The 15993-nt window shown below is 32.9% G+C and overlaps 2 protein-coding genes across 2 annotated transcripts; both read left to right on the top strand.

Annotated features, from left to right (window-relative positions):
- The first annotated feature begins 706 nt into the window (after positions 1–706).
- Positions 707–3229, top strand: LOC111894255 (uncharacterized). The gene is made up of 3 exons (XM_023890329.2): positions 707–1722; positions 2166–2706; positions 2831–3229. The coding sequence occupies exons 1-3, from the start codon at positions 1149–1151 to the stop codon at positions 3012–3014; spliced, it is 1299 nt and encodes a 432-aa protein (XP_023746097.1). The 5' UTR covers positions 707–1148; the 3' UTR covers positions 3015–3229.
- A 3645-nt stretch (positions 3230–6874) lies between these two features.
- LOC111894271 (protein SPA1-RELATED 2) lies at positions 6875–14394 on the top strand. The gene is made up of 8 exons (XM_023890348.3): positions 6875–7078; positions 7668–9016; positions 12032–12189; positions 12334–13114; positions 13193–13339; positions 13427–13753; positions 13830–13889; positions 13993–14394. The coding sequence occupies exons 2-8, from the start codon at positions 7709–7711 to the stop codon at positions 14182–14184; spliced, it is 2973 nt and encodes a 990-aa protein (XP_023746116.1). The 5' UTR covers positions 6875–7078; positions 7668–7708; the 3' UTR covers positions 14185–14394.
- The last annotated feature ends 1599 nt before the right edge of the window (positions 14395–15993 follow it).

Raw genomic sequence — 15993 nt, 5'->3', positions numbered from 1 at the left:
GAAAGCCTTAGAATTTGAGTATGATAAGGATTCAAGGATTATCTTATTGGTTGCTTAATGGATAATCAACTAGATAAGGATAATGACTGAAACCCTATCTCTACACCTATATAAACACCCCTAGGGTTATGAATTCGTGTATCCCTTCCCAAGAGGTCCCAAATACGAATTCTAACCTCCCTCCTCTCTCCTTATACCTTCTCCACTTGCTTATGGTGTTTGTAAGCCATTAGAGGAGTGACACTTGTGACTCTCTGCTTTCCAAGGTCAATTCAAGGAGGAATTGGATTGTTATTGCTACATAACAATCAAGGTATGTTCTTAAACCTATTTACATGTGAATTCTGATTTCCATATGCTAGAATTAGGGTTCAAGTCTTGGATTCAAAGTATGTACAATAGAGAAACCTAGATCCAAGCTTTAGGGTTTGTATGAGCACATAGGATGTCTTATGACCAAAAACCCATCACTATTGGCTTCAAATGGTTTGTTCAGAATGAAAATTTCGGGTTGTTACAGAAATGAATGTAGGGTGGAAAAAACTAGTCTTTTAATTGAAGATCTTTACATAAAAGAATTATTGGAGGTGATTTTTTTTTTTTCTGAGGATCCATTCCTAGGAGCTTCTTCCGCGGAATGAGTTCATTATTGGATCTTGAGTTTTTTTTTTTTTTTTTTTTTCTTTAAATATTCAGATTTATTTACGATTTTGTCATTTTATGGAACTACATTGAATTCCGCAGAGCCCTAATAGGTTACTCTCACGGAATCCATATCTATACCTGAGAATTCAATTTTTTATATCTGTGTTTTGGAATTCAAACAAAAAAAAAATGTCTAAAGCAATATTTTGCCAAGATTTTCATCCAACAAGTATATAAAAGATTTTCAATTGTGCTTTATATAATATTCGAAGTTTTTTCAAAAGGAATCAGCGTCTTGGAAAATGATGAGACCTTTTTGTAAAAGTGTTTTTCCACAATTGTGTATCACTTGAGGGACCGTACAACTTCCATGTCCCTCACCAAAGCAACCTTTACAGAGAAGATACGTTCTTTCAGGGGTTCTCTGCTTGCATTCCTCCCTCTTCGTAATCTACACCATTTCTACCCATTTCAACCATTTGATTGTCTCAAACTTTAGCCAAATGAGTTCGGAGGCTAACCTGATGGCGCAATGCGGGTCGGCAGCAGCATCTCCGACGGTGGCGGAGCTCATTTCTCTCCTCCGATCATCCTTCTTAGCGTCGGAGTTTCAAGATGTTGAAGAAATATTGGTGGAGCGTGAGGATCATATGAGGAAGCAGTGTAATGAGTTGAGGAAGAAGGCTAAAGCGTTTGAGAAGGAGAAGGATGTGTTGTTTTTAAAAAATCAGAAGCTGAACGACGAGATGAAAAAGAAACAAAAGGAAATTGACGCATTGAGAAAGGAAAATTTGGAATATAAGGATCAGATTAAGATTTTGAATTCTGAGAAATGTAGGGTTTCGAAATCTGCGTTAGAGGATGAGTTGAAAATGAAACAAAGTGAGATTGATGCATTGAGGAAGCTGAATGTCGAGTATGAGAAGAAAGAGGCTGAGCTTAGGTTTTATAAGAAGCAGTCGACGGATTTATACGATAGGGTTTTGAAGTTAGAGAAAACAGCCAAAGAATTGATAACTTCAGCGGGATCTTCTTCGATCAATCTGGAGAATAGCCAACAAAAGAATTCTACTGCTGGTATAAATTCTTACTTCTGTATAGATTTGATATATCTACGATGTTAATGTATTCTTAAGGGGTGTTTAAATGGTCATTTAACCATTAATTGTGATTTGAAGTCGTAATCAGAATATGATATGCTGCATTTGCATAATCTAACAAAGATTAGCCCTAAGAAATTCCTTAGCGAGTTTCAACAAGCATATGATTATCCAATGATATAAGAATCAAATTACATTTCCTGTTATTCGAAGAGATCGTTAGTCTAATGATACGTAACTGGTCTACATTCAAAACACATTTATTAGATATGAAAATGCTACTTGATATGTTTCTATCTTGAATTGTCAAATGATACACAACAGGTTTCTATTGTTTGTTTAAATCTTGGATTGTGTACTTAATATGCATCTAAAATCAGCCAATTTGGAGGATTTCTAATTGTTACTTCTGTATCACAGAATATATTAAACCACCATTGCTTGTTGAAAAGGGGGACAACAAGATAAAAGCAGAACCCAAGCTTCAAGAGATCATACAGATTGATGATGATGATGATGATGATGATGATGATCTAAAGTGTCACTCGACATTGAAAAGAAAACAGAGTTCTAATGAAGTAGATAAAAAGTATAGTAGTGATTTTGTTGATGACATTCAACCCGCAACTCAAAAAAGGAAAAATCTTCAACATTTGCATAATCAGCCGATAATTTCAAATCCCCATTCTACCCCTCATTCATCAGGAATCACACCACAGGTTGAGCCAAGAAATCTCATGTCTTCCTTGGATAGTCCAGCCTCCATTTCTGATCTAAATACCAAAATCATTGATGGAGCATACAAATCAATAATTGCTAGAAATAAGATGATAAAAGGAAAATGGAGATTCAAATCTGAGATGGTTGAAGAATTTGATAAAGATGATGAGCTCTGTATGAATGCCATTTGTGCTCTACATAGACAAAGTCATACTGTTCTTCCACTTTTTGATAAATCAAGGTACAATCTTGAATCTTTAAGTTGCTATTTAACTTTGATTTCCTAATTGGCAAACTTGTATATCTAAATTAAGATTATGTTTCCTCTTTTTTTTTTTTTTTTTTTTTTTTTTTTTTGTTTCTAGAATCACCCAACTGGCACTGTTGCTTATCAACGGGGACCCACAACAAAAGCTGAAAAAAACAGCTTCAGAAGTGAATCCTTCTGATGTTGATGAATGTAGGGTGTTTGCTAAAAAGTATGCAGTTCAGATCTTTAATATATTCAAGAATAAAGATGACCCTTTCTTCCCTCCTTCCAGAAGTTAAGAAAAAAGACCAGATTTCTACAAATTAATCCCTGAATTGTCTGTAAATCTTAAGTTTTTGTGAAGTTTATTAGCATTTTATAGGAAACATCTTGAAAGTAGAATAGTACTCTGACTAGGATATGTTAAGAGTGGTGTGAAATGTGAATATGAAATCTGAGGTATATTTGTCTTTGCAAAAAAGTTTTCAACTTTTTGAACTAAATTGCCTCTTAAAGTTTGATTTTCATATAGTGTCTTTGCTTATTTTAGTTAACAGATTAGTTAGCATGTTTTCCTACATATTGTAGTTATATTGTATGCATATCACACTATCACTACAATTTGGGAAATACACATGCTTGGTGGATTATGTGGTACAATTATATGATCATTTTGGCACATCTTTGATTCAAATTAAGTCTTTGAGGCTCCATCATTGTGCATTCTGACTTATAGGCTACACAAGAACTAATGAAACTTTTTTTTCCCTTTGTTTATAGATACATCTATGATCTATATTGTGTGATTCAAATTTAAAATCTTTGGGGGCATTTAGTTCTTGTGAAAGGCTTTTAAATTGACAGACTTTATGTGTTTATGTTTGGGTTGTAAATCTGTTAAGCGTAAAAAATGACAAATGGTAGAATGGTTGAGTTTTTAATTGTTTCTTTTTTTACTTATTCTTGTTTGTTTATATTGAAAGTAAGCTAGTATAATATTAGTAAACCCAAATCTATTCATGCACAAAAAGAACCTATGAAGCATTTTCTATACCATAAGTTACATATTAAGTTTAATAATAAAAATAAAAAATCCAAAAATTTTAAACAAACAAGAAATACTAAACTTAATTATAAAACATAATTACAAAGTTTTTAAGTGGTGTTTTGGTCTTTTTAACAAGTAAGGAAAGAATTTAAAATTCAAATGTCTTTTACCAAAATGATAGAAAAATGAAACCCTTAAGGAAACCTTTTTGACGCTAATGGAATTTAATTTTATCAGTATTTTCAACTAAAACATCTTTATAGGGTGGGATTGAATCCCAATTCCGTAAGGTGGTCTTTTGGAATGAGAAGGAAGTGAGAATTTAATTCCCACATTTTATTATGTTTGGTTTAAAATTTGGATCTTAAGGGAGGAGGGAGCGTTCCTTCTTTTTTTTTTCTTATCTTTCTCAACCTACAATACACGGAAATTGTATCTTTTTGAACACACTCAACTCACTCAATTAAAAAAAAATACAAAACAATTAAGGTACAAGTTTTAAAACACATGGTACAAGAGAAAATAAGAAAGAGAAAGTAGAGAGACGATGAACTGGGTTAGTGAAACCAATCAACCTATTCGTTGAAGCGGGAGTGGTATCGCCGATAAGTCTATTGTTAATTAAGATTTTACATTTGATTGTTTTGTATTTTTTTTTAATTGAGTGGGTTCAAAAAGATAGAATTTCCGTATGTTGTGGGTTGGGAAAGATTAAAAAAAAGAAGAGACAAAAATTGATGTGGCAGTGGGTTGGGAGGGAACGACTCCCTCCTCCCTAAAAGATATGGGGATTAAAATCTCTCTCAAATGGAAATATTGAAGATTACCATATGACAATTTTTTATTTTTAAGACTACATATCAAACGCTACCGTCTTAAACGTCACCAACTCTGTCATAATCACCTTTATCACTACCTGTACCACCACTACCACCACCACCACTACCACCTCCACCACCACCACCTCCAACGCCACCACGTCCGTCACCTCCACCACCACCACCACCATCATTTATAAATTTTATAATTTATATAATAGATTTTTACATACAAGTTATAAAATAAAATAAAATTAAGCCAAAAAAGAAAAAGCGTAACTATATCATCTTACATTATTACAATTCCATTTCTTGCAACTAAATATGGAGTTTGATTACAATCCCTCACATATTCAAATTCTTTGATAGATTCCATTTTGTAGATTGTTCGCTCTTACGAACAATCAAAATGTAGCTGTCAAAGACTTTTAGTTTATGCAGAATTGAATATTTTCTTGGAGATATGATATTTGGGATGGTGAAGAGAGCACTCAACTCTCTACTTTGATGTATTTGCTTGTGGATGTCATCATCATTGATTCTTTGGATAGATGGATGTGTAATTTGGAGTCCTTGGGTGACTTCAAACCAAAAGTCTTGGAATCGATTTTTTTAACATTTTTTGTGGTTTTACAGAAACGCTATAGTTTTCCAGCATCAACAATGTAGAAAAGCTTCCATGTTTGATAATATTGTAACTTCTGCGTTTAAATGGTTTTGTTATAAAAATACTAAGGCCGGCCGTAGCTGGATTGCATGGGTCAAAAACCCGGTCATGTAATTTTGAACTATATTATTCGTGTTTGCTAGCATCTAGCTAGCTTTTTAGTTAAAGTTTCTAACATTAAAAAAAACATTCCGTGAGCCAAACGATACCTAAGATTTTGGCAGATTCCAAAAAACGAAACACTCCCTTACCTTTGTTATCCTGAAAATTTAACTTTGTGACAAACAAAATTGCAACGTCAACACCACAAGTTCTCATTTATGTTTGGCACATTTCAACAAGAAGACAGAAACTTGATATCTTCTACGTACGCCAAGTTACAAGCTGTTCTAGCTTGTACTTCACGCATCAACATTTGTACTTTTTTTTATCATGCTCTGTTGTTCGTGTAATTTTGTTATCTAAAAATTTTCGAACCTTGTCAAAACCTTAATTATATTGGGTGCTTCTTGAAGAGCGTTAATTTCTGTTTTCAATTAAATTATTTTCCTAATCAAGAAATAATAACCTAAGTATTAAATCAGTTTTGTATTATCGATCGCTTTTGGTCCAAAGATATGTTCGCGATTAATTTGAATTTGGAATTATTATAAATGATAAAATAATTTGCACAGAAAATGAAAAGATCAAGTTGTTTGAATTATTTCCTATTTTGGGATGGTTTGTGCTGTGATTGGATTCAAGTGGATGTAGAGTGGGCCCAGGTGGTCTTTTTTAATACTGATGACTACGTGTGTGGTTCAGAGCCCACATAAAATCTCTGGTCACAACCTAACCAACTCAATACTATATTACTATCTTTCACTCAATCATATTCTATTATATTTTTAGCTTTATGTTATCTGATATTTTTATTTTATTCCAATCTTAATTCAGTTATCTCTCTATTCATAATATTCATGTCTCCCCGATTTATGTTTGTTATTCTTTTCACCAAGGGTTAAATCATTCTTTTAGAAAAAGAGCCGAATATAATAAATATTTATATGTTAAACGAACATATTCAATCATAAGACTATATTATATATATAAACCCTTTATCATTAATGACTATAGTTTATATACTAAAATACATCATTTGGAATTTCTACATTACCTCTCTTTTATATTTTATATATGTGATTTTTAAAACATCAAAACAAACATGAATGTTATTGTAATGCTTTGAAGATTTAAGAAATAACCCACCCTATAAAGTTAATCACATTTCCAAAACAATATTATTGATACAAAAACTTATATTCATAAAATCTTAATCACATTAAATTAATTCATAAACCCAGTGATTTCTTAAATAATACTCTATTAAGAATTTATAGACAAAATATAATAGTTTTTAAGAAATCATTTTAAAATATTTTGTGTAGCTGAACTAAACAATCAAATATAATAATGGTATATTAGTAGTAAACTAGTATTATAAGTACTTAAGTAAGAAAAAAAGGTATTTTGGATTTATCTATTTTTTGGTTAGTTAAGGCTTAAGAGGAGTGAACATTTTGGTCAACAGATAATGAAATGGCTGGTCAATGGTCATATAGCTTTGGCTTTGATTTTTAAGTTGCAAACAAACAATATTATAAGAAGAAAAACTGTAAAACCTCCCCCTTAAGATATCTCTTGCAATTTCTTTGTTTAAAAGAATATTGTAAAAAAAACCTCTCAATAGGGTTTTAATTTTAGCCTTGGCTCCAAAATTTCTTGATTTTTTGTACTAGTTTTCTCTAAATCGATATGTTCTTGCTCGAATTCTTGTTTAGGACGACAAAGGTATTGAATTGCATTATACTTTTTGTTTTCTGCAATGATTCTTTTTGTGTTTTTTTTTTTTGCTTTTCAAATTCTCATGGATTTGTGTATAACTTGGTAGGTTAATTTTGACTCTGATTACTATCTTTAGACGTTTAGGTTCGTATTATGATTTCTTATCGGACGTTTTTTAAGCGCAATCCATGTATGTATATATAAGTAGAGGAGCTTCGATGAGTTGAGTTTTAGATTGATTGATGACATCCTCGACGATTGAAGACCATACAAAAGTAGCTGGGATTAAAAAATTGAAAAAAAAGTGGCTGGAGTTGAGTTAGGGTTCTTGTGATTTAAGTATATGTTTGGGGAATTGGATTCGGTTTTATTTGCTTTGGTAACAGCAATTTAAGCATTCTCTTGATGTCCTTCTTTATGGTTGAAATTTTGAGCCATAAACTGCTTAGCAAGTATCGTTTTTAAAACCCTAGATTTATGAATACATAATCTGCTACTAGCAATTGATTTTTTTATGCATGATTTTCCTTTTAAATCCAGATCTATGTTTGTGAAACCTAGATTTCCTGACATTTGATATTGAATTTCTATGTAGGAATAGAGTCATCAGCAATTAATGAAGTTTGGTCTGAGCAAATGGATGAATTAGTGGGTAATGAAGGGACTGCAGTAACTGACATTGATAACAAACTGTTCTTGAGGCGTGGAAGCTCAAATATGCTTGAAATGGAGGAAATGCTTATACCTGGTGATGTTAATGTTCAGGAGAACACAATGGGTTTATATTTAGATGTTTTGGATGGAAAGAACGTAGCTAGGGTTGATACGTCAGCACATGCATGCACGAGCCCACGATGTGTGAATGATCCCGGGGTTATGGTTGAAGAATTAACAGTAAAAAGTTATGACAGTGGGAACTTGAAGATAGATGCCTCAAGCATGAAAGGCAAAATGCATAATGCACAAATCAAATGGCAACATCTGCATCAAAGAGCTGAAGGGAAATTAACTGGTGTTTGGGAAGATTCAGGCTCAACTATCTTCCCAGAACTCATGAACAATAACCAACAAATCGAAAATCAAAATGACACAATTGACCTTTCACTCCGTGAAGACAAACAGCCTGCTTCAACTTCAGGCAATATGTTGTTATCTCCTGGTGGGATTCGCACAAAGATTCTTTCTCAATCGGGGTTTTCTCAGTATTTTGTGAAAAATACATTGAAGGGTAAAGGTGTCATTTGCAATGGCCCAGCTCGTGATGGTCTTCTTGCTCATATTCGTGGTCAGAATCATCCAAATGCTGGTTTGATAGATTCCAAGTCAGCACCTGATTCCATTAAAGAAACTAATGTTTCTCATGTTCATGACAGTTTGAGTCTGAGAGAATGGCTGAAAGCTGGTCATAACAAGGTAGACAAATCCAAGAGCCTTTATATATTCAAACAGATTCTAGATCTGGTGGATTCATCTCATTCTCAAGGTGTGGCTTTGCAAACCTTACGCCCATCATGCTTCAAGTTGATGACATCAAACCAAGTTTTGTACTTGGGTTCACCTCTCTTGGAAAATAATGGAAGTGAGAAGAGACAATTGGAACATGATCTTGTTCTTGGTGCTAACCAAACCTCAAAAAGACGAAAGCATGTGGACAACCAGAAGTCTTTCAGGAGGTGGCCTCAGTTTTCAATGCTTTCTGGTAATGGCTTTCCTCAAGATTCTGGATATGGATTTAATGGAGAGAGTATCCCTACAAGAAGTAATACACATATAATCCAATGCATGTCCAACAATCTGCTGCGTGGGTCCCCTACATCACAAATGGTGACTAACTTTGGTTGTGATCCGCTAGAAGAGCAGTGGTATGCCAGTCCAGAGGATCCTAAAGGGATGTGTGCCACATCAGCATCAAATGTCTACTCTCTCGGTGTTCTTCTATTTGAGGTATGAATTGCTTTTTCGCCTTTACTTTTTCATAATGCTCAGGTGAAGCTTTGCTAATTGTAGTCGACTCGGACTAATGTTAAAACTTGTGGGAATGATGTGGCTGATGGTGCCCTAATTTGTCGGTTGAGTAAATTACAGTGTATCTTGCTCATAAATGGTGTAAAGAATATATAGCAACGATTACTGACAATAATACATGTGGTGTGCTAACTTGGAAAATAATCATGCAGTCCATAATTTGCCTTTTCTGCAAACCAAAAAGAAAATAAAAACGATTACAAGAATAAAATAACCAAAAAATGAAGATAAACCAGGATAAATCATACCACAACCAAATTTAGACAGAAATAAAATAAAATAAAAAGTCATAAGTTAATCAAATGATCAGATTAAGTAATGAAAACGAAGGTAGACTGACAACAAGAGAGGTTTTCAGGGATAAATAAATTGAACAAACAATATATGGTAGAGAGAGAGAGAGAGAGAGAGGGTGAGTCATTCCTAAGTTGTTACAACTATTGAAAAGTTATTTTATTAATCAAAATTTGTACTTGCCATTATCATATGTATAAGTTGTAACTACCTATGAAGTCAAAAACTTGATTCATTAAAAACTATGAGGGGTAGAGAATGTATGAGCTTGATAATAAGCGTTAAGCCTCCTTAAATCTTTACAAACTCTCTAAACAAAAGCTACATGTAGACATAAACAACGTTTTGGAAAGAACAAAGATTGTTTTTTTTTTTTTTTCTTTTTTTTTTGAGTTTCCTGAGTGTTTTGGTCTTCCTCTTCGTCTACGACTATTTCCCGCATCAAGACTAAGAGACCGTGTGACTCATCATGTTGGAAAAAATACATCGGCATGAACTAATTGAAGTTGAATGCTTGACAGCTTGACTTGTAGTTGAGTTACCATCTTTGTTCATTCCGTCTTTGGTATCTAAAATTAGATTTGGGGTTAAGATATAAACTCTTCTCTCTACTTATTTTCATTTAATACTCCCTCTATGGCAAAAAAATAAAATACCTACGGGGCATTTTGCAATGTTGGTTTCTTCTTATTGTTATCTTGTTGAGAGACAACCAGGAATTTAAGCAAAGGTGCCACAAATCAACATTCTATTCCTTTTTGTCTTCTCTAATAAGCGTTTCAGCGGACATTACATATATTGAGCCCATTCTTTGTCCCTTTATAATTGTTTTGATGGAGTCACAAGTTCATGATGTTAACATCATATGTACCAAACAACATGTAGCGTCTAGTGGAAGCTAATTGTGAGACGAAGAGAAGATTTTTTCCTTACCTAGGACATGGTATGCATTTTCAAGTTTTAATTGTTTGTTGTCTTCCGGACGAAATACAACATTGTCAATTTGGGCAATCTTGAGTTTGAAGTTGTCGGAGATCACCACCACCCAACTTCCTTTGTAATTTATAGAGTATTGGAGCTTTTCATGCTCTCTGGTCATGTGATTAGAACATCTACAATCCACGCCTCAAATTCATTGACATTTCTCGATTGTTGCGTTAATGCCATCTCATCCTTGTCTTGGTCGAACAAAGCTTTTGCGTCCCATGCTTCTTCTTTACGAGAGGCAGCCACATTTCCTTCTTTTGTTGTATCTTGCGTTAATGCCATCTCATCCTTCTCTTCATTCTTGTTTCATTGATTTGTGTTTAAGGATCAAGCTTGGTAATTTCTCTAAACATGGACTTAACGTTGTGAAAATACTACGGGATTGTCATGTTCATGTGAGATACGGATAAGTGTTCATTCTCAAGGCAACTTTGGATAGTTGTTCTTCTTAGAGAATAAGGCCGACAACGTATCCCAATTCATGGTTTTAGACCATGAATTATGATCATCTTTCAATCTTGTTTCACTGATTTGTGATTGAGGATCAAGCTCTGGAATTTCCTTACACTTCGACTTAACCTTGTGAAAATACCAAGTGATTGTCATGTTCCTTTAAGACACCGATAAGAATTAATTCTCAAGAAGCAGCAACTTCGTATCTTTCTTCTTAGAGAACTAGGTTGACAACGTATCCCAAGCATCCTTTGGAGTCACCACATCCATGATATGCTAAAGTACATCTTCAATGGTTGTCTTTAAAACAAACATTGCCTTGCCTTCTTTGATTTTCCACTTACGTAAGATCCCATTGTTATCTTCTGCCTCAAGTTGTCTTGTTTATGACCCATTCACAACTTCCCACAAGTCTTGTCCTTGCATGTACGACATAATGCAAGTAGACCGAGGTGCTGTTTGTTTCTTAAGAGGTAAAAGGTTTGTAGTCTATGAACCACATCTGCAGAAGAAGAGGTGAACGTCTGTAGTCTGCAAGAATAAGACTGTTTTTTTTAACATTTGCAGACTGCTAAAATAAACTGAAATATAAATAAACTCGTTATAATTACGTGTTTATTTTTTTTATGTATCAACCACCACTAAATTGTATATAATCTATCATAATTAGTCCACTAATCAAAACAAAAATTAACAATATTGTCATATTTAGTTAAAACTTGAATTTGATTCATAAGCATGAATAAAAAATAAATAAATAATGAGATTTGTGGTAGATCTTAAACCTGATCAAGCAATTTCCTAACTTCCATATACATGAAAAATTACTTTATATAATAAAATGTCAACGCCACAAAACAAGAAAAGAGATTCATTGAAATTGGTATTTTTATACAATTCTATAAACACATATTTATAAGAGGTCAAGAAGAGCTTTTGCAAAAAACACACACACACACACAAGTGTTAAAGTTTTGGTTGTTGAGCTTCTTCACACCACAAACTGGTATTAGAGCATGGTTATATGTTCATACATGAAATGGAAACACTGATACTACTAAATAACTACCCACTAACTAGACATGCATGGATAGGATTGGACGTTTCACTTTGAATACTTATCCTTCTTAACCTTGTTTAGATATATAGATATATAGAGATGAGTGCTTGCAACTTATATAGCTTGTTCTTGTTTTCCAGTTACTTGGTTCTTTTGAATCTGCTAGAGCACATGATATTGCAATGATGGATCTTCGCCAGAGGATCCTCCCTCCATCTTTCCTGTCAGAGAATCCCCAGGAAGCTGGATTTTGTCTTTGGCTGCTTCACCCCGAACCATCATTGCGCCCAACAACTAGGTATTTAATTTTTTTTTTTTTTCTGAATTATGTTGTTTATATATACATATGATGACTTTTTCCAGACAAATGCATGGATCATATGTCTAATATATAACTCTTTTTAACCTAACAAGTAACAAACATGAACTCTCCTCTTATCAGAGACATCCAACAATCCCAGCTTGTAAGCGGAATACAACAATCATCCATAAAAGAGCTGTCATCATCCATTACTCAAGAAGATGCCGAATCAGATTTAATGTTGCATTTTCTTGCATCCTTAAAAGAACAAAAGCAGAAATGTGGCACAAAGCTACTTGATGAAATCAGGTGCTTAGAATCCGACATTTCAGAGATCAAGTCAAGACAGCCAAACAATTCACTGGCCTTTCCAGGTCCAGCTCAGCATAAACTAAAATCTAGCTCTACCCATGGTGGATCACGGTTGATAGCCAATATGAATCATCTTGAACATGCTTACTTTTCCGTGAGGTCCACCGTAAAGAACCCGGACTATGATACGGAGGAACATGAAGTTTTAACAAGTCGGGAAAACAGTACAGGGATTGGGCCAAACCCAAAAAAGATGGAAGCAGCTGCAGACAACAAGCCTTCAGACCGTTTAGGAATCTTTTTCAATGGTTTGTGCAAATATGCTCGGTATAGTAAGTTTGAAGTGAAGGGTATTTTAAGGAATGGTGATTTCAGTAGTATGGGAAATGTTATATGCTCACTTGGGTTTGATCGTGATGAAGATTATTTTGCAACTGCTGGAGTGTCAAAGAAGATAAAAGTTTATGATTTTGAATCTCTGGTGAATAATTCTGTTGACATTCATTATCCAGCCGTTGAAATGTCAAACAAATCAAAGATTAGCTGTATTTGTTGGAACAACTACATCAGAAACTATCTAGCTTCAACAGACTATGATGGCGTAGTCAAGGTATAATTTAGTAAATTTACACCATTCTTTTATAAAATTAGAGCATATGTTAATGTTAATGTTAATAAATAAATACAGATATGGGACGCCGGAACTGGTGAAGCAATTTCTAATCATATCGAACATGAAAGGCGGACATGGTCTGTTGACTTTTCTCGGGTAGATCCTATGAAGTTAGCCAGTGGAAGTGATGACTGTACTGTGAAATTATGGAGCATTAATGAGGTATATACCCCTTTTACCCTTTTAGTTACTTATATATATATTTATATGTATAAATGATTGTGGTTTTTGATATATGTATATATGTAGAAGAAGAGCCTGACCACAATCAGAAGTGCAGCAAATGTGTGTTCTGTCCAATTTTCGCCTTATTCCAGTCATTTGCTGTGTTTTGGGTCTGCTGATTATAGAACTTACTGTTATGATCTGAGGAATATTTCCACCCCTTTGTGTACTTTGACTGGTCATGAAAGAGCTGTTAGTTTTGTGAAATTTATGGATCCTGGAACCCTAATTTCTGCATCAACAGACAACACCTTGAAGCTTTGGGACCTTAATAAAGCTGCCAGTTTTGGTTGTTCACCAACCACAGCCACCAGTTGCACCTTGACCTTTAAAGGCCATACTAATGAGAAGGTATGTACATTTGATTCTCTTAATCATAATATTCTTTCTGATTTTCTCATTTCTTATTGATTTTGTGTCTACTCAGAATTTTGTTGGGTTATCTGTTGCTGATGGATACATTGCATGTGGTTCAGAAACTAATGAGGTATTATCAATTATGCCCATTCCCCTTATTTCTCTTATCATTTTGAATTTTTTTGAAATTTTCAATTAATTGTGAGATGTATGTATGTATGTACTATTTGTAGGTGTTTGCTTATTATAGATCGTTGCCTATACCTATCACTTCCCACAAGTTTGGGTCTATTGATCCTATTTCTGGAAAAGAGACTGAAAATGAAAGCAATCAGTTTGTTTCAAGCGTCTGTTGGAGACAAAAATCAGAAATGGTGGTTGCTGCAAATTCCAGTGGATGCCTCAAACTCTTGCAGATGGTCTAACTCTTAACAGAGCTGAGCTGAGCTTCTTAAAAATCGAGTTTGACTTTTTTTTTTTCAAAGCTATATATGTATTAATTTTGACTTACTTTAGTAATGGTAGTAGCTTGTACATCTCAAAATCCTAAGTTTGACTCTCACTTCACCTATTACTTACTGCATGTATAAGTATACGTAGTGTTATTAATTTTACAATATTGCCCCTTCCTAATCTATACTCACACACTACTCTAGACTCTAGTTATCTTAGTTCCACCTGCTAAACATCAATCATGTCAAAGTGCAAGAGTCGAAGAGGACAATGATGACGTGGCATTGCATTCAGCAGTTGTAAAGTAAAAGTTTGTGGAGAAGCTAGCTAGGGTTGGAGCTTGGTTTCTTTTTGAATTTTCTTTGTAACAGTTTGGTTTCGATCACTGCAGGAAACATGAAAACAAGTTTTTGAAATATTTTATAAGCAGTCGAGTATAAGTGTGGGTTGTATATATTAACATATGTTTGCTGCTGAAATTTCAACGGTTGCTTTTATCAATTATCATATATGAATATGAATATGATTCACTAAATCATATTTATGCCTGGAATCTGATCTTTTGTTAATCTGGTTATTAGTTATTACCGAATTTAGATTTTTTTTTTTAAAAAAAAATAGAAGCTAATCAACTCATGTTTTCTGTATATTATCTTAGGTCGAACAAGTAAACCTTCTTTTTAATTTTACATTTTTTGCGTATATTTTATATTTGTTGACAATTTGAAGATATTTTGAATTGTAAAAAGATTTAGAGATAACACTGTTTAATAATTTTGATTCGTGTCATAGCTCCTAAATATACTCTTAAAACTACATATTTGTCCCAACCTATTTATCAATGAATGGTACCTTTCCAACTTCTCATTGTTAAACGTGCAATAGCTTATACTCACCGACTTTTCCATCTTTGGTTTGTAACTCATTTAATAATAATAATAATAATAATAATAATAATAATAATAATAATAATAATTTGGTATTAATAGTTTTTATTTTTGAATATAAATATTTTACTTTGTTTTGATTTAGTGTATAATTTTCCTCTAACGAAATGTCATTGCAAAGTTGAATATAAATTTTAGAGAAGTTCACTAAACTAACAATTCTAAATGAGCTTTATAATTATAATAACAAATTTTTTTAGTTTTTGAAAAATGATCACTTTCTTTCAAATGTTCACTTTCAATCTTGTTCTTTAAATTTTGGAGTGCTTTTTTTTCTCTGTCTTTTTCTTTTTACAAATTTTTTTTTAAAGAAATATGTTTACTTATGTTCGAAATGTGAATTTTGAAGTATTTAATATCATTATTTTTCAGTCAGATGTCTGATTTTAAGCCCTAGTATTATATATGCTTTTCATTTACTTTGTTTTTGTTAGAATTTTATAAAAAAAACTAATTTTTTCTTGAAATTTCGGAATTGTTCATCGGATTTTATACTTGTTCTTGGAATCATGAGTTTTTTTTTGTTATGTATTCCGCAATTTGGAATATATATATATATATATATATATATATATATATATATATATATATATATATATATATATATATATATATATATATATATATATATATTGTAGAAATGTGTTTTTTGTCAGCCAAAAATGTCTCATTCCGTACTTGTTGGTTATTTTGGCAAAAATATTTTTTTTTTTATTTTCTTTAAATACACATAATATTATGGTTAGTTTTAGTTAACAGTAAGTTGCTTCAATTTATAAATACTCATATATTATTTATTAACACCAAATATAATATTAAAGTTTTTGTATTACA

The sequence above is a fragment of the Lactuca sativa genome, chromosome 3 (genome assembly GCF_002870075.4).
Source record: "Lactuca sativa cultivar Salinas chromosome 3, Lsat_Salinas_v11, whole genome shotgun sequence".
NCBI classification, from domain to species: Eukaryota; Viridiplantae; Streptophyta; class Magnoliopsida; order Asterales; family Asteraceae; genus Lactuca; species Lactuca sativa.
This window is presented reverse-complemented; position numbering and strand designations above follow the sequence as displayed.

Coding starts and splice junctions, on each gene's coding strand:
- LOC111894255 (XM_023890329.2), top strand. CDS start 1,149: ATGAGTTCGGAGGCTAACCTGATGGCGCAATGCGGGTCGGCAGCAGCA. Junction 1,723..2,165: donor ACAAAAGAATTCTACTGCTG/GTATAAATTCTT, acceptor TCTGTATCACAG/AATATATTAAACCACCATTG. Junction 2,707..2,830: donor CCACTTTTTGATAAATCAAG/GTACAATCTTGA, acceptor TTTTGTTTCTAG/AATCACCCAACTGGCACTGT.
- LOC111894271 (XM_023890348.3), top strand. CDS start 7,709: ATGGATGAATTAGTGGGTAATGAAGGGACTGCAGTAACTGACATTGAT. Junction 9,017..12,031: donor TCGGTGTTCTTCTATTTGAG/GTATGAATTGCT, acceptor CTTGTTTTCCAG/TTACTTGGTTCTTTTGAATC. Junction 13,890..13,992: donor GTGGTTCAGAAACTAATGAG/GTATTATCAATT, acceptor TACTATTTGTAG/GTGTTTGCTTATTATAGATC.